We start from the raw sequence: 16966 nt of genomic DNA, 5'->3' as shown, positions 1-16966 counted from the left end.
CGCTTTTGCCGCCCCTGCTCCGGCTACACTACGTACCGTACGGTAGTATCGAGGTCTTCCGAACTCCCCTTAACATCGAACTTCGACGTACATACAACCCTGCCCTAGCTTACATTTATACTACAATAATTTCATTAGAATTAAGTAATTCCACAAAAAGGATGTCGTATAAAGCTAGACATGACGTGGAAAGTTAAGGAAAAATATGTTGCTGTTATAATTTTCTTCTATGAGTCTTAATCGGAATTCAAAATTAACAACAATTCACAATTCCAATAGTTAACATATTATCAGTCTAGTTTTCATATTTGATAGTCTACTACTTACTATATAATCTACCTACAAATTCTATTAAAATGTAAATATGAACTTTGTTTTATCAAATAATTTAAAATAAAAAGTAGACAGAATAAGAATATCTCACTTGAATTTTTCTCGGTCAATATTGAAAGTATATAGAATTTAAAAAAATATGATGATATACTTTCTGTACAACTATGATTATTATATTACCATGAGTATAAATGGCTCAGACGAAATAACGCGTGGATCTTATCAAAGGTTACACAATTAAACGTAATTCCAAATGTTTTAGTGCGTTCGATCTTCGATGCTAGATTTAAATCTTTTTTCGGTTTATCCAGCGTGTATATTTTTTATTTTATATTTATTCTATAGGCCCATTTTTTTTACTTTCAATATTATAGTATAGTTGATCGTTAATATCTTGAAGTTTTTTAAACATTTATTAACATTTAAAAATATTTTAGTTTGCATAATTGATTAACTACATTACAGAAAATTGGCAAGGCGATTAATGAACAGCAATCTAATACCTAGCAGCTACCAAGGAGTCTGTAACAGCATCATCTCAATTTCATACAATTTGAGACACTTTTGTACACAAAGATACTTCTTATCTCTACACTACATTTTTCAAAGTAACACTGCAAAAAAATGAAACGGTTACTTAAAATAGATTTTTCTGTTTTGAATAAGTAGTTATTATTATTAGAAAATAGTAAATCTGCAGTACTTACTGATTATTTTATTTACACAATTGTGCTGTATACTATTTAATTATATTAAATTAATATTATTGAACTAGCATAATTAATAAAATCAGAACATGTTGCATTGTGTAAATTACTTAAATGATATTTTTATAATGAACAAATATATTATGTCAAAGTTGTTTTTGTGCGGAGGAAATTAAATGAAACAAGAAATGTATAAACAATTATATTTAAAACAATATTTCTTGTAAGACTAGTATAAAATTAACCAAGGCTAAATCACTGAGCAATTTTTGTGACTTTAGGTGTTATATGTAAATAAATATAATATAGTATAGTATAATCTATAAACATAGTTAATATTTGATAATAACAAATGTGCACTCTGTGCGATAAGGTAATCTCAATTACCAGATATTCTTTATTAAATATTATGTGTGAATTGCTTGGGTGCCACACTTTCACTATTATTTTTATATCTTATTTCTTTGATAGTTAGTTGTTTTCCTTGATGTATTCTCTGCAAGTGACTTCTCATATCATATGATCTTGAAAATGACCGGTGACATACTGGACACTGTGTTTTGCCAGCATGAGAGTCTTTATGCAATGTCAAGGAAGTTGGATGCTTAAAGCCTTTTGGACATAGTTGACATCTAAACTTAGCCAGGTCTGACTCTGTAAATATATAAAACCTTAGATGTATTTTTTATTGCTTATTAATCATACATTATTTTTTCATCACATAATTTTATCACATTTATCTAAGGTTCAAAACAGTAGAAAAATGACTAACCTGCATTACTTTTATCAGATAAGTCTTCAGCTGAAGTACTTTGAGTGTCAACTTGCATTTCATCATTAATATTTGTAGTTACTTTTGGCTTTATGTTTGTAGTGTCAAGTTTAGATGTTTCAGGTTGTGGCTCATTCACTGCAATTTCAGTTTCTTGTGCAACTACAGAGTTATCTTGTGGAATGTTTTCATCTCTGCTTGTTGGTAATGTGGCTAGATTCATGGGTTCATCGGTGGAAGGCAGTACAGGTAGTTCAATTGGTCTGCTTGACTTAGAACTTAGATCTAATGAACTATTTTCGGTGATCTTCAATTGGCCCTTGGAAGATTCATCCTCAGCATTATCAGTCAAACCCTTAACCTCTAGAAGCTCGGCAGTTATCAAAAAAGATTCTAATTGTTCTTGAAAAATATTTACTTCTCCATGATACATAAAATTAATGATAGCATTGAGATCCTCATATTTGAAGTTTCTAAATATAATCACAGGATGCTGACAAGGGTTTTCTTTAAAAATTTGTTTGAAATAATTACTACACGCAGATAGTAACATTTTGTGAGCACGGATTTTGCCACCATCACAACATAAGGTCACATCGACTAAATCATTTTCAAATCTGAGTGAATTAAAAGCTTCAGTTACGTGATTAACATAATTATTCCAACGTAATGAAAACTGTGGTGCGTTATTCATTCTTTTACATTGAAGTCTATATAAAATAAGAATTATAATCTTCTAAGCCTATCTAAATAATAAAATTAATAAATGTCAATATAGATATAGATATACACTGGCTGACGGCTGTCAGAGTTCAAACTCAAAGCCACAGAGGAGTATAATTACTCCTTTTAAAATTTCGGGTTTATTAATTTCGGGTGCGGATTTATTATAATTATTATCATACTCATTATTATTAAATAATGAGTATGATAATAATTATAATTCGGGTGCGGATAATGAGTATGATAATAATTATATTCGGGTGCGGATTTATTATAAATATTATCATACTCATTATTATTATTATTAAATAATGAGTATGATAATAATTATAATAAATCCGCACCCGAAAAAGTGCCCACTGAAATGAATAAATTAAGCGTTTTTATTTCCATAAATTGTCAGATGGCAATTGAATTGAAATTAAAATCAATGCGTTTATTAGTTGTTTTTTTATTAAACGAAATAATTGAAAATAGCGCCTCATACAGGCGAATGTCTTACTTTTGCACTCTAGTACTAAGCGTTCTTTCAAATTTAATCAATCTAACTTTCTTTCTCCAGTATTAAAGTATTCCTTCAAATTTAATAAATAACTGCAGAAACGTCATCTAAATTTAATTATATTGATGGACACTATTGTACGGAAAGATATCCTATCTCCTTATTTCTAAACTCTTGGTTTCGTAGAGCTAATTTTGGTTGAAAGAATGTTCCTTCTTCTAACTGATGTCTGATAACATTATGACTGACTGGACTGGAGTATAACATGTTGGTATGTCATCGGATAAAATTAGCTTAGAATATAATGAATGTACTTATTTTTATCAATCGCAATAGATTTATCCTAAAATAAAATTAAACTTTTTAGTTCTTAAATTTCTTGTTATAATTCATTTATATATTATACTTCATTATTCACCTGAAGTTGAATAAAAGCACATAGTACAATTTAAAATAGAATTAAAATCATATAATATATATGTATTCTATAGTATGGTACACACTATAACATTGACATTGTCAAAATTCATAATTGTCATTGTTCTTTTAAATAACCTACATCACAAGTAAAAATAAAATTAAAAAATGAGATTTTGATTCCGTTTTATGACGAAAACATTATATTTGAAAAAAATATTTTCAGTAATAATAATAGAAGATTCCAAAAATATACTTACTAAGGCTGAATAATAACTACGCTATATGGAAATAAACACATTTTATAAATAAATACAATTTTATTACTTATATTTAAAAAAGACTAACTATTTAGGTAATAAAAAAATTCAATAAAACTAAAACATTAATAAACATCGGACATATAATTTGAATAGCAGTTATCAAAATGGTATGTTATGTGTTATGGTTTTTTGTTAAATCCATAAAACATCTATAATATTTTGTAACGAATATTTTATGGTTATATCATTTTAGCACGGCAGAGTTAAAGTCCGAACATCTGAAGAAGAAAAGGCAAGAAAAGAAAAGGAGAGGCAAGAAAAGTTAAAACATTTTAAACATGCTATGTTGAAGATAATTACTAAAGTATAAAAAATAAATTTGACAATATAACTCAAATTAACTTTTTTAGAATAACGTAATATTTAAATTTTACACTTTTAGAGAAAAAATGCTGAGCAAGATGAAGAACAATTAGACCTTACAGCAAAAGTTTTGTCATCTAATCCTGATATTTATACTCTATGGAATATAAGAAGAGAAGTTTTAATTGTTTTAAGGTAATTTTTATAATATACAGTTTGATTATTTAAACATTAATAGCATATATAAAGCTGTCTGAATGTTGTTAATTTTCAGTAAAAACAAAGATAGTGAGGAAAATGTTTCTAAGTTATATGATTCTGAGCTAAGCTTAACTGAATATTGTTTAAAAATTAATCCCAAATCATACTGTTCGTGGCATCAACGCGAATGGGTGCTTACTACGAGGCTAGATCCTGACTGGAAGAAGGAACTTGTATTGTGCAATACATACCTAAAGTTAGATGAAAGAAACTGTATGTACCAATTTATAATTATTCATATAACAACATTTGTTGTGCAGAAATAAAATTAAAAAGTTTCATTTATTGTTTAAGCATATAATAATATCCTCCAGACCGATTTTGGCTACGACGGCCAATCTCAAGAGAAATTAGCCAACTACGAATGATATATTATAGTGCACAAGTGTGTGCACAAACACAAATACACTCTCTCTTTCCTCACTCTCATAATCCGATGGGACGGCAATCCAACACGACCGGAAAGAGTTCAGGCTCAGGACCAACTGCTTTACGTGCTTTTCGAAGCCCGGAGTGTTCCAACTTCCAGACTCTGGGCTGCCACTAAGAATATTCTAACAGAGAAATCCAATTACTTTTTACCAGCCCGACCTTAGAATTGAACCCAGGACCTCTGGGTCTGCGACCTAACATCAAACCACTAGACCAACGAGGCAGTCAAAGCACATAATATAATAAAATCAATGTCTATTCAAAAGGAGTTTTTGTTTTTAGTTCATACGTGGGATTATCGTCGTTTTGTGGTTAGTCAATGCAAACCTCCATTGCAAGAAGAATTTGATTTTACAACTGAGAAATTATATGACAACTTTTCAAATTATTCAGCTTGGCATTACAGAAGCAAAATGTTGTTAGAATTATATCCTGATTTGAAGGGTGATGAATTCTTTGAATATTATTTATGAACTTTTGCTAAATAAGTTCCTTAAATTTTTATTATTCTATAATATTTTTATTTTATTTAAAATAATCTATATTATATTATATATGAAAATATATCTAAAATAAGTCATTATTATAAGTGAATTATTTAAAACAAATATGTAAAATATTTCATATTTGTCTTTGGTACTGCCGGAACCGCTAATATTTATTTATTTTATTCTATAGTTAAACTTAACCACATTAATTTGCTATTTTACAGGAGGAAGACCTATTCAAGATAATCATCATAAGCATGAACTAAAAATGGTTCAAAGTGCAGCTTTTACTGACCCAGACGATACAAGTGCCTGGTTTTATCAGAGATGGTTGTTGGGTAACTGTCCAAATCTTTTAATAGATGAAATCATATTCGGGTTTTGCATCTGTCTGTTTGTACACTAATTTTTAAAAAGTGTATATTTTGATGTGATTTTCACCATTATATATTTAATATAGATCCTTTATTAATATTTATTTTGATAATAGTTGAGAAATTTGATGTTTTATATTCAAGTTGTTTTATAATGGTTCTCTTAAGGTGCTTAAATGGCTTGACTATAAATTGCTAACAAAACTAAAGAGATACATAAAATTAATGTTTGACTAAACTTTAACTTTTATTATCAAATTTTACAGATAAATATAGGGTTTTTTGGTATGGTCCACATAATAATATTACAAGCAATTATAGCTGATATTTAAAGAAATAATTAAAATTCACAGGTGCAGTCAAAGCCACAGTTCAAGTTGTTGCATTTATTGTTACACCAAGAAAAACATCCATTTCTTGGAACAAATGTATTTCAATTGATTATATAAATACAAACATAAAAGTATATTTTAATAATAAGATAATTAATGGTAAATGGATCTCCTGCAATGGGCATGAATATGACGATTTATGGATTTTGTTACATAATGAAGAAATCAACAAAAATTTAGATATAAAGGTTGGTTCAAACTATTGATTGTTTTTATTATTAACACAAAAAATGTTAAATTAAACTATGTTTTTAGATGGAGCATTCACAATTGGATGATGAAAAAGAAATCATTAATTGCAAACAACATGAACCTTGTGTTTTTATTGGAAAAAGTAAAATTAATTTCCAAAACCAATATTCAGAGCCTGTAGTACAGGAACTGACCGAGCAACTGGATGCATGTCGTCAATTGTTAGTTTTGGAACCTGATAACAAGTGTAAGTATTGTGCATAACAAGTATATAGTATCAGTCTTGTTAGGTTTTCTTTATACCAACTTAATATTTTTTGCTAATTTATTATATATGTTTTGGAAGATAGAGGATTTCTATTACATTCTACTGTATCATAGTTTTGCTCATATTAAATATTTCTTATGGAAGATTTTTCTGCTAAAATGTCGAGGTATTAGAGTGCTGATTTTGATAAACACTCTTAAACAGGTTGTGAACAATGTTAACTCTTCCTTTTTTTTCTCAAACACTTGTACATTGCATCATATAATTATAGGTAAAGTTTGTTGTAAAATAAAATAAGTAGAAAACATCTTAAATATTTATAAAATATTAATTATTATTGTAAGAAAATGTATGTTTATGTATTGTATGTATTTTAGGGACACTACTAACAACAACTGTATTCTTGCATTGTATAAATGCGAAATTATATCATAAAGAAGTAGTAGAAAATCTGCAAACTTTGAAAGATTTAGATTCTTTGAGAGCTGGGTACTACAGTGATTTAATATCTAAATGGAATATTGAGCAACAATTACCAACTGATTACCAGGGTGATAGTCTCCACTACAAAAGTGGATTTAAGGAAAAGTTAACCAGTTTACCTCATTTGCAATATTATAGTTATTGCAAAACTGTTGACTTGTCCAATCAAGATCTTACTTCTATTATATTGCCATCTTTAGTAAAGTTACAACATTGTAAGGTAAAGTAACATTGTATTTTATAAAGATGGTAGGGCTTTGTGCAAGCTCATCTGGGTAGGTACCACCTACTGTTCTATGGCAAAACAGCAATACTGGTAATGGTGTGTTCTGGTCTGAAGGGTGAGTGAGCCAGTGTAATTACAGGCACAATGGACAATGTGAGTAAGCCAGTATAATTACATGTACAATGGACTCACAACATGTTAAATCTAGTGGTTGGCGGTGCATTATTGCTGTAAGAAGTAATTTATATTTCTTACAGTGCCAGTGACGGTGATGTTGACTTTCCATCAGGAGTCCCATATAACAGTAGTGACCATCTAAAATTACTTTAATAGCCTTATATTCAATATTTTTATTGTTTAGTTAATATTGCACATAATTCCTGACCTAAAGCAATCTAATAAAATGAAAGGTTCCTATTTTTGTTTAACACTGTACTTACATACAACACACTTAACATGACAATATTTTTTGCAACTTTAAAGATATTTTAAGAAATTGTTTAATACTTAATCAACACAATTATAACTTTTCAGGACTTGGATTTGTCTGGCAACAAATTAACGACATTGAAAGAATTTCCTAATTTAGAACTAGAAGTATTAAATCTACAAGACAATCCCAATTTGAGTTCAGAAGATATTGAATTGTTTAAAGAAAAACATAAAACCATAAAAGTTATATTTTAGTTACAACAACCACAACAATAAACATTATTTATGTTGCTAGTATTAAATAAAATTGTTTATGGGGCTTTAGTTAGTAAAATTAAAAAATATATAATTTAATATTTGCACAATATGTTCATAATCTTAAATTTAGATAATTATATGTGGTAAATATTTTTCTATGTATTTTGTACACATATTTATATAAATAAAAATAGGACCTAAGATTACTCTTGGATTGATTAGCCGTAAGCATATACAGTTGAGTTATTCAAGTTGACGACTGACGTTTTAGGCCAAATCTTAAATTTCAAGGAATAGCGAAAAATATTTACATAAGTTACAAAAAAAAAGTCGAAACAAAATTGCTCCGTTACATTTATTTAGATCAGCCCAGAGACTCGTTTTACGCTATTCGTTGTAGTTTCTGATTATGCCTGACGCGTGATAGTTGAAAATAATGTATAGCTACAAAAGGATAAGCCGTTATCTCATCATTATATTTTTACCTTGCTTTTTCTGTTACATGATAATAACAAAATTACACCAAAGAATTACCACCATTATCTTGGTTTAATATCAATCTTTTTAGAACTGTTAATAAATTATGTTTAGCTGAACATCAAGCCATGTGTTTGGCAGTAGGTATTCACAGATTTTACATTACAAGAAATTATTACTGTTTAAGCGAAATTAAATGCTAATGGCAAATGATAGGTACATACAAAAATTAAAACGAATTATTAAAATATTGCTTTTATTAATAGTTTTCTTATTATATAAAAGTTGACATATTTAAATTAGGCGGAAAAAAAAACTTTCCGTTTTGCTTAAAATAGTTCTATACTTGTTGTCTTATAGTATTCATAATTATTATCACTTTATATAAACAATTAGTATGTATTAATTATGTTTATACAAATAAAAAAAATAATGAATTAACCAACTTTATTGCTATCTTTTGTACTTTTATACTTTATGCACTTTTAATCACTGAAATGTTTTAAAGATGAAATTAGTTCATGAATAGGTTTTATCAAAGCATCTTCATCCCAATACAATTTACCACAGCTTTCACAAAGAGATGCTGTTTTGGAAGATGTTGATAATTTCTGAACATTGTCTATATCAATTAAAGCACCCATACTTGTTACACAAGATTTATTTGGTGCTGTTATCGGTTGGGACAAATATATATCATCTCCATCAGAATCACTGAGAAAATTATCATAAAATGGGTCTTCTTCTTCATTATCACTTGCATATCTTTTGCTATTTGTGTTAGAGTTACTTGGCAATTGATACAAATTACAAATATCAATCACTTCATCTGAAGTCAATTTCTTTAAGTCAGTAGAATTACAATGTAAACATCTGCTTAAAAGGTCACTTTGTGTAAAAACTATATTATATTTGGAAAATGTATTTCTAACTTGATCTTTAATATTACCATGACTTACATCTAATATTAAATTTTGGGGAAATTGGGTTGTGGGCGAACATTTTAATTTATTTGTTAAAATTAAACGATTTTCCAGTATGGCTAAATTAACTGTATCATGCCACAACTTTGATGGAGATACAACAATTGTATCAATGCCACAATATCTGAAATATGCCAATAAATGAGATAATTCATGTTCAACAATTATTTTTATATCTTTGCTTCGATTTGATTTAAATTCCAATGTACATGCCAATAATCTGTCAGCGACTGTAATCTTCTTTGTGGCTTTAACACTTTTTAATTTTCGTTCCAACATAACATCATTACAAATATCATCAAAATTTATTTTTTGTTCGACACATCTTTTTTGCAGATAATAATAGATTTCTAGTAGTACAAAAGCATCAAGAGCGGCATAATGTAATTGAGTATTTCTTAATGGCCTTAATTCCCAGTTGGAGCACTGTTCAGCCTTTTCTAGTGGAAGTCCAAAACAAGCCTGTACTAAAGAGCTTAAACTGTTACCTCCACTATCACTAGGTAATGTAAGACCAAAATTAATAAGTCTTTTCCACAACAGTCCTAAATCTAGTAATCCTTCACCTTTAACTTTAATATTGCTTAATCCACTAATTGAAGACTTTATTTCTTTTAAATCTTGTTCAAGTCCAAATCCCAATTTTATTATTTCTGCATTTTCTAACAATGACTTATTAAATCTATACCAAAAACTTGAATATTGCTTGTTATTTAGAACTAATGTATCAATCAAATAAATACAATCATTAGAGGCAATTTGGATTAGAGCAACTTGTGATTGTGTTGCTCCAAATGATGGTTTCCATTCACAATCAATACTTACAATGCTACAATTTATTAAATTAGATACAAGATCATAAAATGTTTCACCTGTATCAATTATTTTTATACTGCTTTCAGGAAGTGGTAATTTAAAATATTCCTGAGTTATCTCATCATGTTTATCCCAGTTCTCTTCTTCAGCAGGCACTTCTTCTATTGAAACATTTTTTAAAGCTAATGGCAGACTAATTTCAGGCAACTCAAAATATGTGGCCCACTTAAGAGCTTCCTTTATATCATATTCTATTAACATATCAATAAATTCATAGGCACATTCAGTGTTATTTTTGAGAGAGTCTTTTACCATATCATCCCATGCAGATGAACTTACATTGTGTTGAATATATTTTTGATGTATTAAATATCTCAAGCCTCCTCTTGTTCGATTTTTGCTAAGATTTTGACATGTTTCTATGGGAATGTTAAATTTATTGCATAACCGAGCAACCAACTTGCCAATTGGTTTATAATGGATTTTTTCATATTTAACATTGCATACTCTATTTTCATCTATAAACTTCTGTGTAAAATCTCTTATATTAATGTTTTTATGTAACAAGTTATCTAAAAATAGTAATAGAGGTCTTACTTGATTGGGACATTCTGACAAATATTCATCAATCATGTTAGCTTTGTCTTGCAAAATTAAAGGAAAAAGTAAGTTTTCAACTGGTATTTCATCAAATAACTCCATAGCTACCACAATTTGGGAAGCTTGTTTGCAATTATCATTTTTTAACATATTCCTAACAGTAGGTAAAATTGTTTCTTTAATTGTAAATAATTGGTAAGTCTTTATAAGTAAACTGAGAAAAAGTATATTTCTTTGTTGTATAGCAATTTGAAAAGCTGGAAGTTTTATTTTTTCTTCTGGTAAAATTTCACTTGATTGTGACCACTTGCTTAAAGTCTCTAATATATAATAGGGCAAACTTTTTGGCTTACAATCTGTAAACTCTTCACATTTAATAATGCATACTAAAGAAACTCTATATGGATCTGGTGTAAACTGAAAAAATGCATCAAAATGATGATCTGTTGCAGGACATTTCTTCCAAGATTTCCATTTTAATTTCAGTTGGTTGAGCCATATTAAAGTTCTATCATCAATGTCTGTGTTTAGACCTATATTATTTAGAGATTCTTCAATTGAGGGAACAATTTTAATAGCTTGATCCTTACCAACTAGTAGATTGATATCCATTTTTAAGAAATTAAACAACTGTTGGAACACAACCAAACATTTTCTTACGAAGTAAAGTAAAGATAAACTTTATTTAGTTTCGGTTGTGACTAAGTTTCTAAATCGCAATATATCCACTTCATATTTTGTAAATGTCAGATCTCCATAGTTTAGAGTTCATACATATTTCTTAGCTGTCGTCTGTCAATGTCATTATAAAATCTTGCTGTTATACATTCTTACAAGTTTAAACACAAGTCAAAATAAAACTTTTTTTAAATTATTTATAATTTCAAAAGTTATATTCCTAAAATTATTATGCATTTAAAATTTATGTCGTGGATGCTTTTTTATCATCGGTATATATGTTATAAATCTGGTCATTTTTTATGGTAGAACATTTTGATCTAAAGAACAGGTTGTCACATATAAAAAAGTAACCTATGTCCTTTTTTTGTGGTCAAGCTTGCTTCTTAGTACATACCACATTTCATCAAAACCGAGAAAGAAACAGAGCTACTTATTGTTACTATAAATGCGAGTAACAATAACGTCCTTCAGACCGATTTCGGCCACGGCGGCCTATTTCAATAGAGATTAGCCAACTACGCCCAAGATATTATAGTGCACAAGTGTGTGCGCAAACACAGGTGCACTCTCTATTCCCTTATCCGATGAGACGGCAATCCGACAGGACTGGAAAGAGTTCAGGCGCAGGACCAACGACTTCACGTGCTATTTGAGGCACGGGAGTGAACATACTTTCAACTTGCAGACTCCGGACTGCTACTAAGAATTTTTGAGAGAAAAACCCAATAATTTGTCCGACCTGGGAATTGAACCCAGGACCTCTGGGTCTGCGGCCTTACATCAAGCCACTAGACCAACGAGGCAGTCGATTCGCATTCATAGTACAAGTGAAATAAATATTATATTATGTAACTGCGCTACATAATATAAACTTTACATAGTTTAGATATTACTTTATGTTTTTATTGTGGGTTAATACTTTGTCTAATTTATTACGTTGAAATTATAATACGACGGTGAGAGTAACTAATGTTTTCGTTTTTTATTTAATTTTTTTTATTCAAATTGCATGTAATATGCCTACTTACACTGATATCATAGTTTGTTTGGTATTAGACTGTATAAACCCTTAACAATAAACGTTTATTGTGCACGATGGAACAGATACGGTGATGCGATGGTCGCGCTGTTCTACGATTCTATTACTAGGTATTACATTTTTACAGAAACATAACTGCAATATTCAACTAATGAAAAATGTTGAGTATCATAAATATTATATTACAATACATACAATATACACAATACTGTTTTTTACTTCTGTCAGTTATTTTCTTTTATATATAAATCTGTCTATCAGATTTTATAGTAATGGCAGTGTGAACACAAAATAAATGGAGCGATGAAAATATGGCTTGCAGTTCCTGTATGATTGAATGAACTTCTTCCTTGTTCATGTATAATATCATTAATAAGCTCATAATAATTGTATGAATTTATGAACTCGTAAACATAGAGCATAGCATAGCTGTGAGTCTGTGACCTTTTGATATTGTAAAAATTACAAATAGTCTGTATTTACGTATTATGCTTAGTCTGTGTAAACCTAACAATATCTTTTGCAAGGAATAGTGACTTGTCATTATTTTAAAATCATATAAACTTCTTATGAGTTGTTTTTTATGATTAAACCATAATATCTTATAAAGAATTTAAATTTAGTCTTTTAATAGTGCATCGGTAACTTTGCAAAATGGAGCTCTCTGCTGAAGGGAAAACACCTGAATATATGGCATTAGCTGGCATAAAGTTCAAGTTATCATTACCTCAATTTAAAGATGACCCACAACTTAAAGATCAATTGTTCCAAGGAATAAAGGCAGGAAATATGGCTCCTTATTATAAAGAAGTTTGTACTGATCTTGGCTGGAATTTGGATCAGAAATTGTATGAAGACATGGCAAAAGAAAACCAAGATCGATTATCTAAATTCGAAGATGATGATTCTGAAACACCAGTCTGGCAGGATCGGTAATTTGATAATGGCTTAATCTGTATTTACTTCTAGTAGTAGTTTTAGGATTTAAGGATATTAAATTCTCTCTTGTTCTAACCTCCAATCGGTTTTCTCAGTCTTTGTAACAATTCTTCAAAAGCTTGTTTCTTAAATATATTAGACTTGTGCTATTATCTAAGGCTTTGTGCGGTAAGAGATGTAATATCGTAAAATGAGTATTCCACGAAATTATGTCTGTCAGCAAAAATGTGTATGTAAAAGACATTACTATTTGTAGTAAATATCAAAATATCTGATGTTTTTTTTTGTATATCTTTTTATGCTTATCTGATGTCTATTATCCAAGTATATTTCAACAAACAATACAATAAAATATTAATTGATATATGTCCACATAAATATCAAATTATATATATGAGTAATCATCTACAGCCAATCATAATGCACTGCTGAAAATAGGCCTCCAAAGTACGCCTGGTCCTGCCTCCTTCAGGAGGACATGAAAAGGGTGGCAGCTACTACACTGCAGTTGCCGATCTGTAGTCTCCAATTAATTCAATAAATATATATTAATTAAAATTTTAATATTTCAGGTTGGACTACTTATGTTCAATTGGTGATAAAGAAACTGCTACTGTTTTAGCCACAACTAAATATGAAGATGCTACATTAACAACAAACAGACGTCTTGATGCTATATTTGCATTATTTAGAATTGCATATTTCCACGGCTGTAATGTAAAGGACATGGGCAAAGCAGTTTCTAAGGTACAAAAAAAATTATATTTTAGTAGTCTCAGAAAAATAATTTACCAATTTTTGATTTTACTGTAAGAAAATTATTACAAAGATTTTTTTTAAATATTGAAGTAATATTTTATATTTACAGGCGCATGAATTAGTTGATAAGGGTGGTGATTGGCGTTCAAGAAACAAACTGAAGGCATATGAAGCAATTTACTGCCTTGCTGTACGAGATTACAACCATTCTGCAGAACTATTTATTGACTGTGTTTCAACATTTGAATCTTATGAATTAGTTGATTTTGGTGAGATTTAATTTTCTTTGGTATAGCAGTATTTTTATTATGTACTAGAACTGTGTACATTTCAATGAACAACCAAAAATTACAGAATAATATTATTATATAAGTATTCTGTGTAAATAGTGTTTGTCATTCATAGAGATATTTTGTTTACAGGAACAATAATACAGTATTGTGTTTTGGCATGTGCATTGGCACTTGAACGTCATGCGCTGCAAGCGGCATTGCGAAGACAAGGGGCGGCAGTGCAAGCACTACGCTCACGTTTCCCTGAATTAAGAGAGCTTGTTGAGTCACTACATGAGTGTCGTTATGCTGACTTTATGAAAAGTTTAGCTTGGGTAAAGTATTTTGTAGTACTTATAAATGTTTTAATAATTATAATCAACTACCTTGTTTGTTGGTCTTGTTGGTTGGACCAATAAGAAAAAGGTTTTTCTGTTGAGAAATTGCCCATAGTAGCATGTTGTCTGGAAAGTTTTACGATCCTCTGCCTCGGAAAGCTCGTAAAGCTTGCTTGGTTGGTCTTCTTTTGAACTCTTTCTGATAAAGTCAGATTTGCCATTCCATTGCCCCATATAGAGTGCACTTGTATTAGGGGCACACATTTATACACTATAATATGTCCTGTCTAATTATTTAGTGTTAAATATTTTGATAGAAGAGATTCAAATAAAGAATAGATAGATATATTACAGCCTATTCAATTAGTATTGCATTTGTTTCAGTGTCTCTTAGGAAATGAAATAATTATAGATATTATAAATTTATGTTGCAAAATAATTGATGTTACAGGTGGAGACTCAAATTTGTGTGGACCCAATATTTAGACCACATTATCAGCACTATGTTCGCGAAGCGCGTATCAAAGCATATGTGCAGTTACTACGTGCATACCGGTCGCTTAGCCTTGACAATATCGCTGATACTTTTGGCGTCACCCGTGAGTTTGTTGAGGAGGAAATCTCATCGTAAGTTAATGGATTTTAATAACAATTAAATCATTAGTCTACTACTAGGGTAGAGGTAGGGGTTGACTAAAATCCCATTTGGGTGGGTACCACCCAGTTTGCTTATCAGTTTGCATAATTCTAACGCCATCACCGTCACCCTGACTTTGGGTTTGGGTCTGGCTCTCATGTCATGTGTGCCTTTGCTTTCCTAAAATTAATTTTGTATTTGTACTTCATTATTCTATATGTAGCTTATATGAGCAATTCAAGTAATTTTTTATAAACTATAAACTTTATTTTTACTCTGCTTACAGTCTACTAGAAAATTTTCTATGAAAATCTTAATATAGTGACTAAATATATATACTATATAAAATTAACTGTTTCTTAGAATATTAAAGTTAATAAAACCAACAAAACAAACAAAGCATTGTTTGTGTCTATTAGTCTTTTTTTTGTTGCTGGTAATTTTCAAAAGTGGTAAATATTACAATTGTAAATAATAATATTATTATTATAGTTGTCCTTTTCTATCAAAAACTATTAAGTCTATCAAAATTTATAACAACTTAAAAGTTAACATACTTATTGTTACGGCATTAATTTAAATACTTAACTATAATTTAAAAACTATTTTTCGTATAACTTGGGTAATACAAAAAGCGTTAATATTGTTATGTTTTATTTTATGTATACACAATAATATAAATGTTGTTGATAGTTTGAAACCGGAATTACTTTCTTCTTAATAGTAAGATGGTTCGGCCTGACTTGTAAACATTACTTAAAGGCTGTTTAACTAAAACACAGATTTCGCTCTTTCCTTAATTATTGATTTGACATAATTAAGAAGAGAGCATTGTTTAACTAATAACCCCGTAAACAACGTTTATAAGTAAGGCAGGCTGCTTTAAAACGTTCGTTAACTTTTTTTATCAACATTATAATATGACATTGCAGATTCACAGCGGCGGGTCGGCTACAGTGTCGCATCGATGCAGTCGCTGGCTGCGTAGTGACGGGCGCAGGTCGTGGCGCAGACGCAGATCGCTCGCAACTGTACCAGGCGACCATACGCGAAGGGGACTTACTTCTTAACCGTGTCAAGAAACTTGCCAGTGTTATCAACTTCTGAGTGTTCATGACATCCTGGTACATTTGTCATAATTATCTAAATAATATTGTATAATTAAAATAAATAAGTAAATAAAAATGTCTGTTTCATTATTATGTTTTTATAAATAACATAGATTCCACTCTTAATGTTGCATTAAATATTGTAATTTTGTGAAAAATACCTTTATAGTTTTTATAATAAAATGGATTTTATGATATTTTATTTGATTAGAATTAATTTTCTTTGAATATTTCTTTTACAATAAGAGTTCAGTAGTAGTTTATTAAGTATAACTTCGATTAAAATAAATTTGTACTGAATATTATGTTTTTATTGAGGTTTTTTGTTATATATGAGTGATTAGTTTTAAATGTTGAATAAGATATTTTGTTACTTTTTTTTGCCTTATATATATTTATTAAAAAAAGATAAAATAAACAAGGATAAGGA

The 16966-nt window shown here is 29.4% G+C and overlaps 4 protein-coding genes across 4 annotated transcripts; 2 read left to right on the top strand and 2 right to left on the bottom strand.

Annotated features, from left to right (window-relative positions):
• Nucleotides 1–1229: 1229 nt before the first annotated feature.
• On the bottom strand, nucleotides 1230–2589 carry LOC126781445 (zinc finger and BTB domain-containing protein 14-like). The gene is made up of 2 exons (XM_050506433.1): nucleotides 1813–2589; nucleotides 1230–1694 (listed from the first exon to the last, which is right to left on the bottom strand). Exons 1-2 carry the CDS (start codon nucleotides 2504–2506, stop codon nucleotides 1441–1443), a joined length of 948 nt encoding a protein of 315 aa, XP_050362390.1. The 5' UTR covers nucleotides 2507–2589; the 3' UTR covers nucleotides 1230–1440.
• Nucleotides 2590–3610: 1021 nt separating this feature from the next.
• Nucleotides 3611–8730, top strand: LOC126781435 (geranylgeranyl transferase type-2 subunit alpha). The gene is made up of 10 exons (XM_050506419.1): nucleotides 3611–3884; nucleotides 3971–4081; nucleotides 4160–4275; nucleotides 4355–4554; nucleotides 5056–5217; nucleotides 5486–5599; nucleotides 5989–6215; nucleotides 6283–6466; nucleotides 6865–7190; nucleotides 7731–8730. Exons 1-10 carry the CDS (start codon nucleotides 3882–3884, stop codon nucleotides 7881–7883), a joined length of 1596 nt encoding a protein of 531 aa, XP_050362376.1. The 5' UTR covers nucleotides 3611–3881; the 3' UTR covers nucleotides 7884–8730.
• A 65-nt stretch (nucleotides 8731–8795) lies between these two features.
• LOC126781433 (exonuclease mut-7 homolog) lies at nucleotides 8796–11529 on the bottom strand. Its single transcript, XM_050506415.1, has one exon. The coding sequence runs from the start codon at nucleotides 11372–11374 to the stop codon at nucleotides 8849–8851; it is 2526 nt and encodes an 841-aa protein (XP_050362372.1). The 5' UTR covers nucleotides 11375–11529; the 3' UTR covers nucleotides 8796–8848.
• Nucleotides 11530–12983: 1454 nt separating this feature from the next.
• Nucleotides 12984–16836, top strand: LOC126781443 (26S proteasome non-ATPase regulatory subunit 6). Its single transcript, XM_050506430.1, has 6 exons — nucleotides 12984–13414; nucleotides 13994–14168; nucleotides 14290–14449; nucleotides 14603–14787; nucleotides 15242–15417; nucleotides 16360–16836. Exons 1-6 carry the CDS (start codon nucleotides 13137–13139, stop codon nucleotides 16532–16534), a joined length of 1149 nt encoding a protein of 382 aa, XP_050362387.1. The 5' UTR covers nucleotides 12984–13136; the 3' UTR covers nucleotides 16535–16836.
• Nucleotides 16837–16966: the final 130 nt, after the last annotated feature.

This window comes from Nymphalis io, chromosome 3, assembly GCF_905147045.1.
Source record: "Nymphalis io chromosome 3, ilAglIoxx1.1, whole genome shotgun sequence".
Classification (NCBI taxonomy): Eukaryota; Metazoa; Arthropoda; class Insecta; order Lepidoptera; family Nymphalidae; genus Nymphalis; species Nymphalis io.
This window is presented reverse-complemented; position numbering and strand designations above follow the sequence as displayed.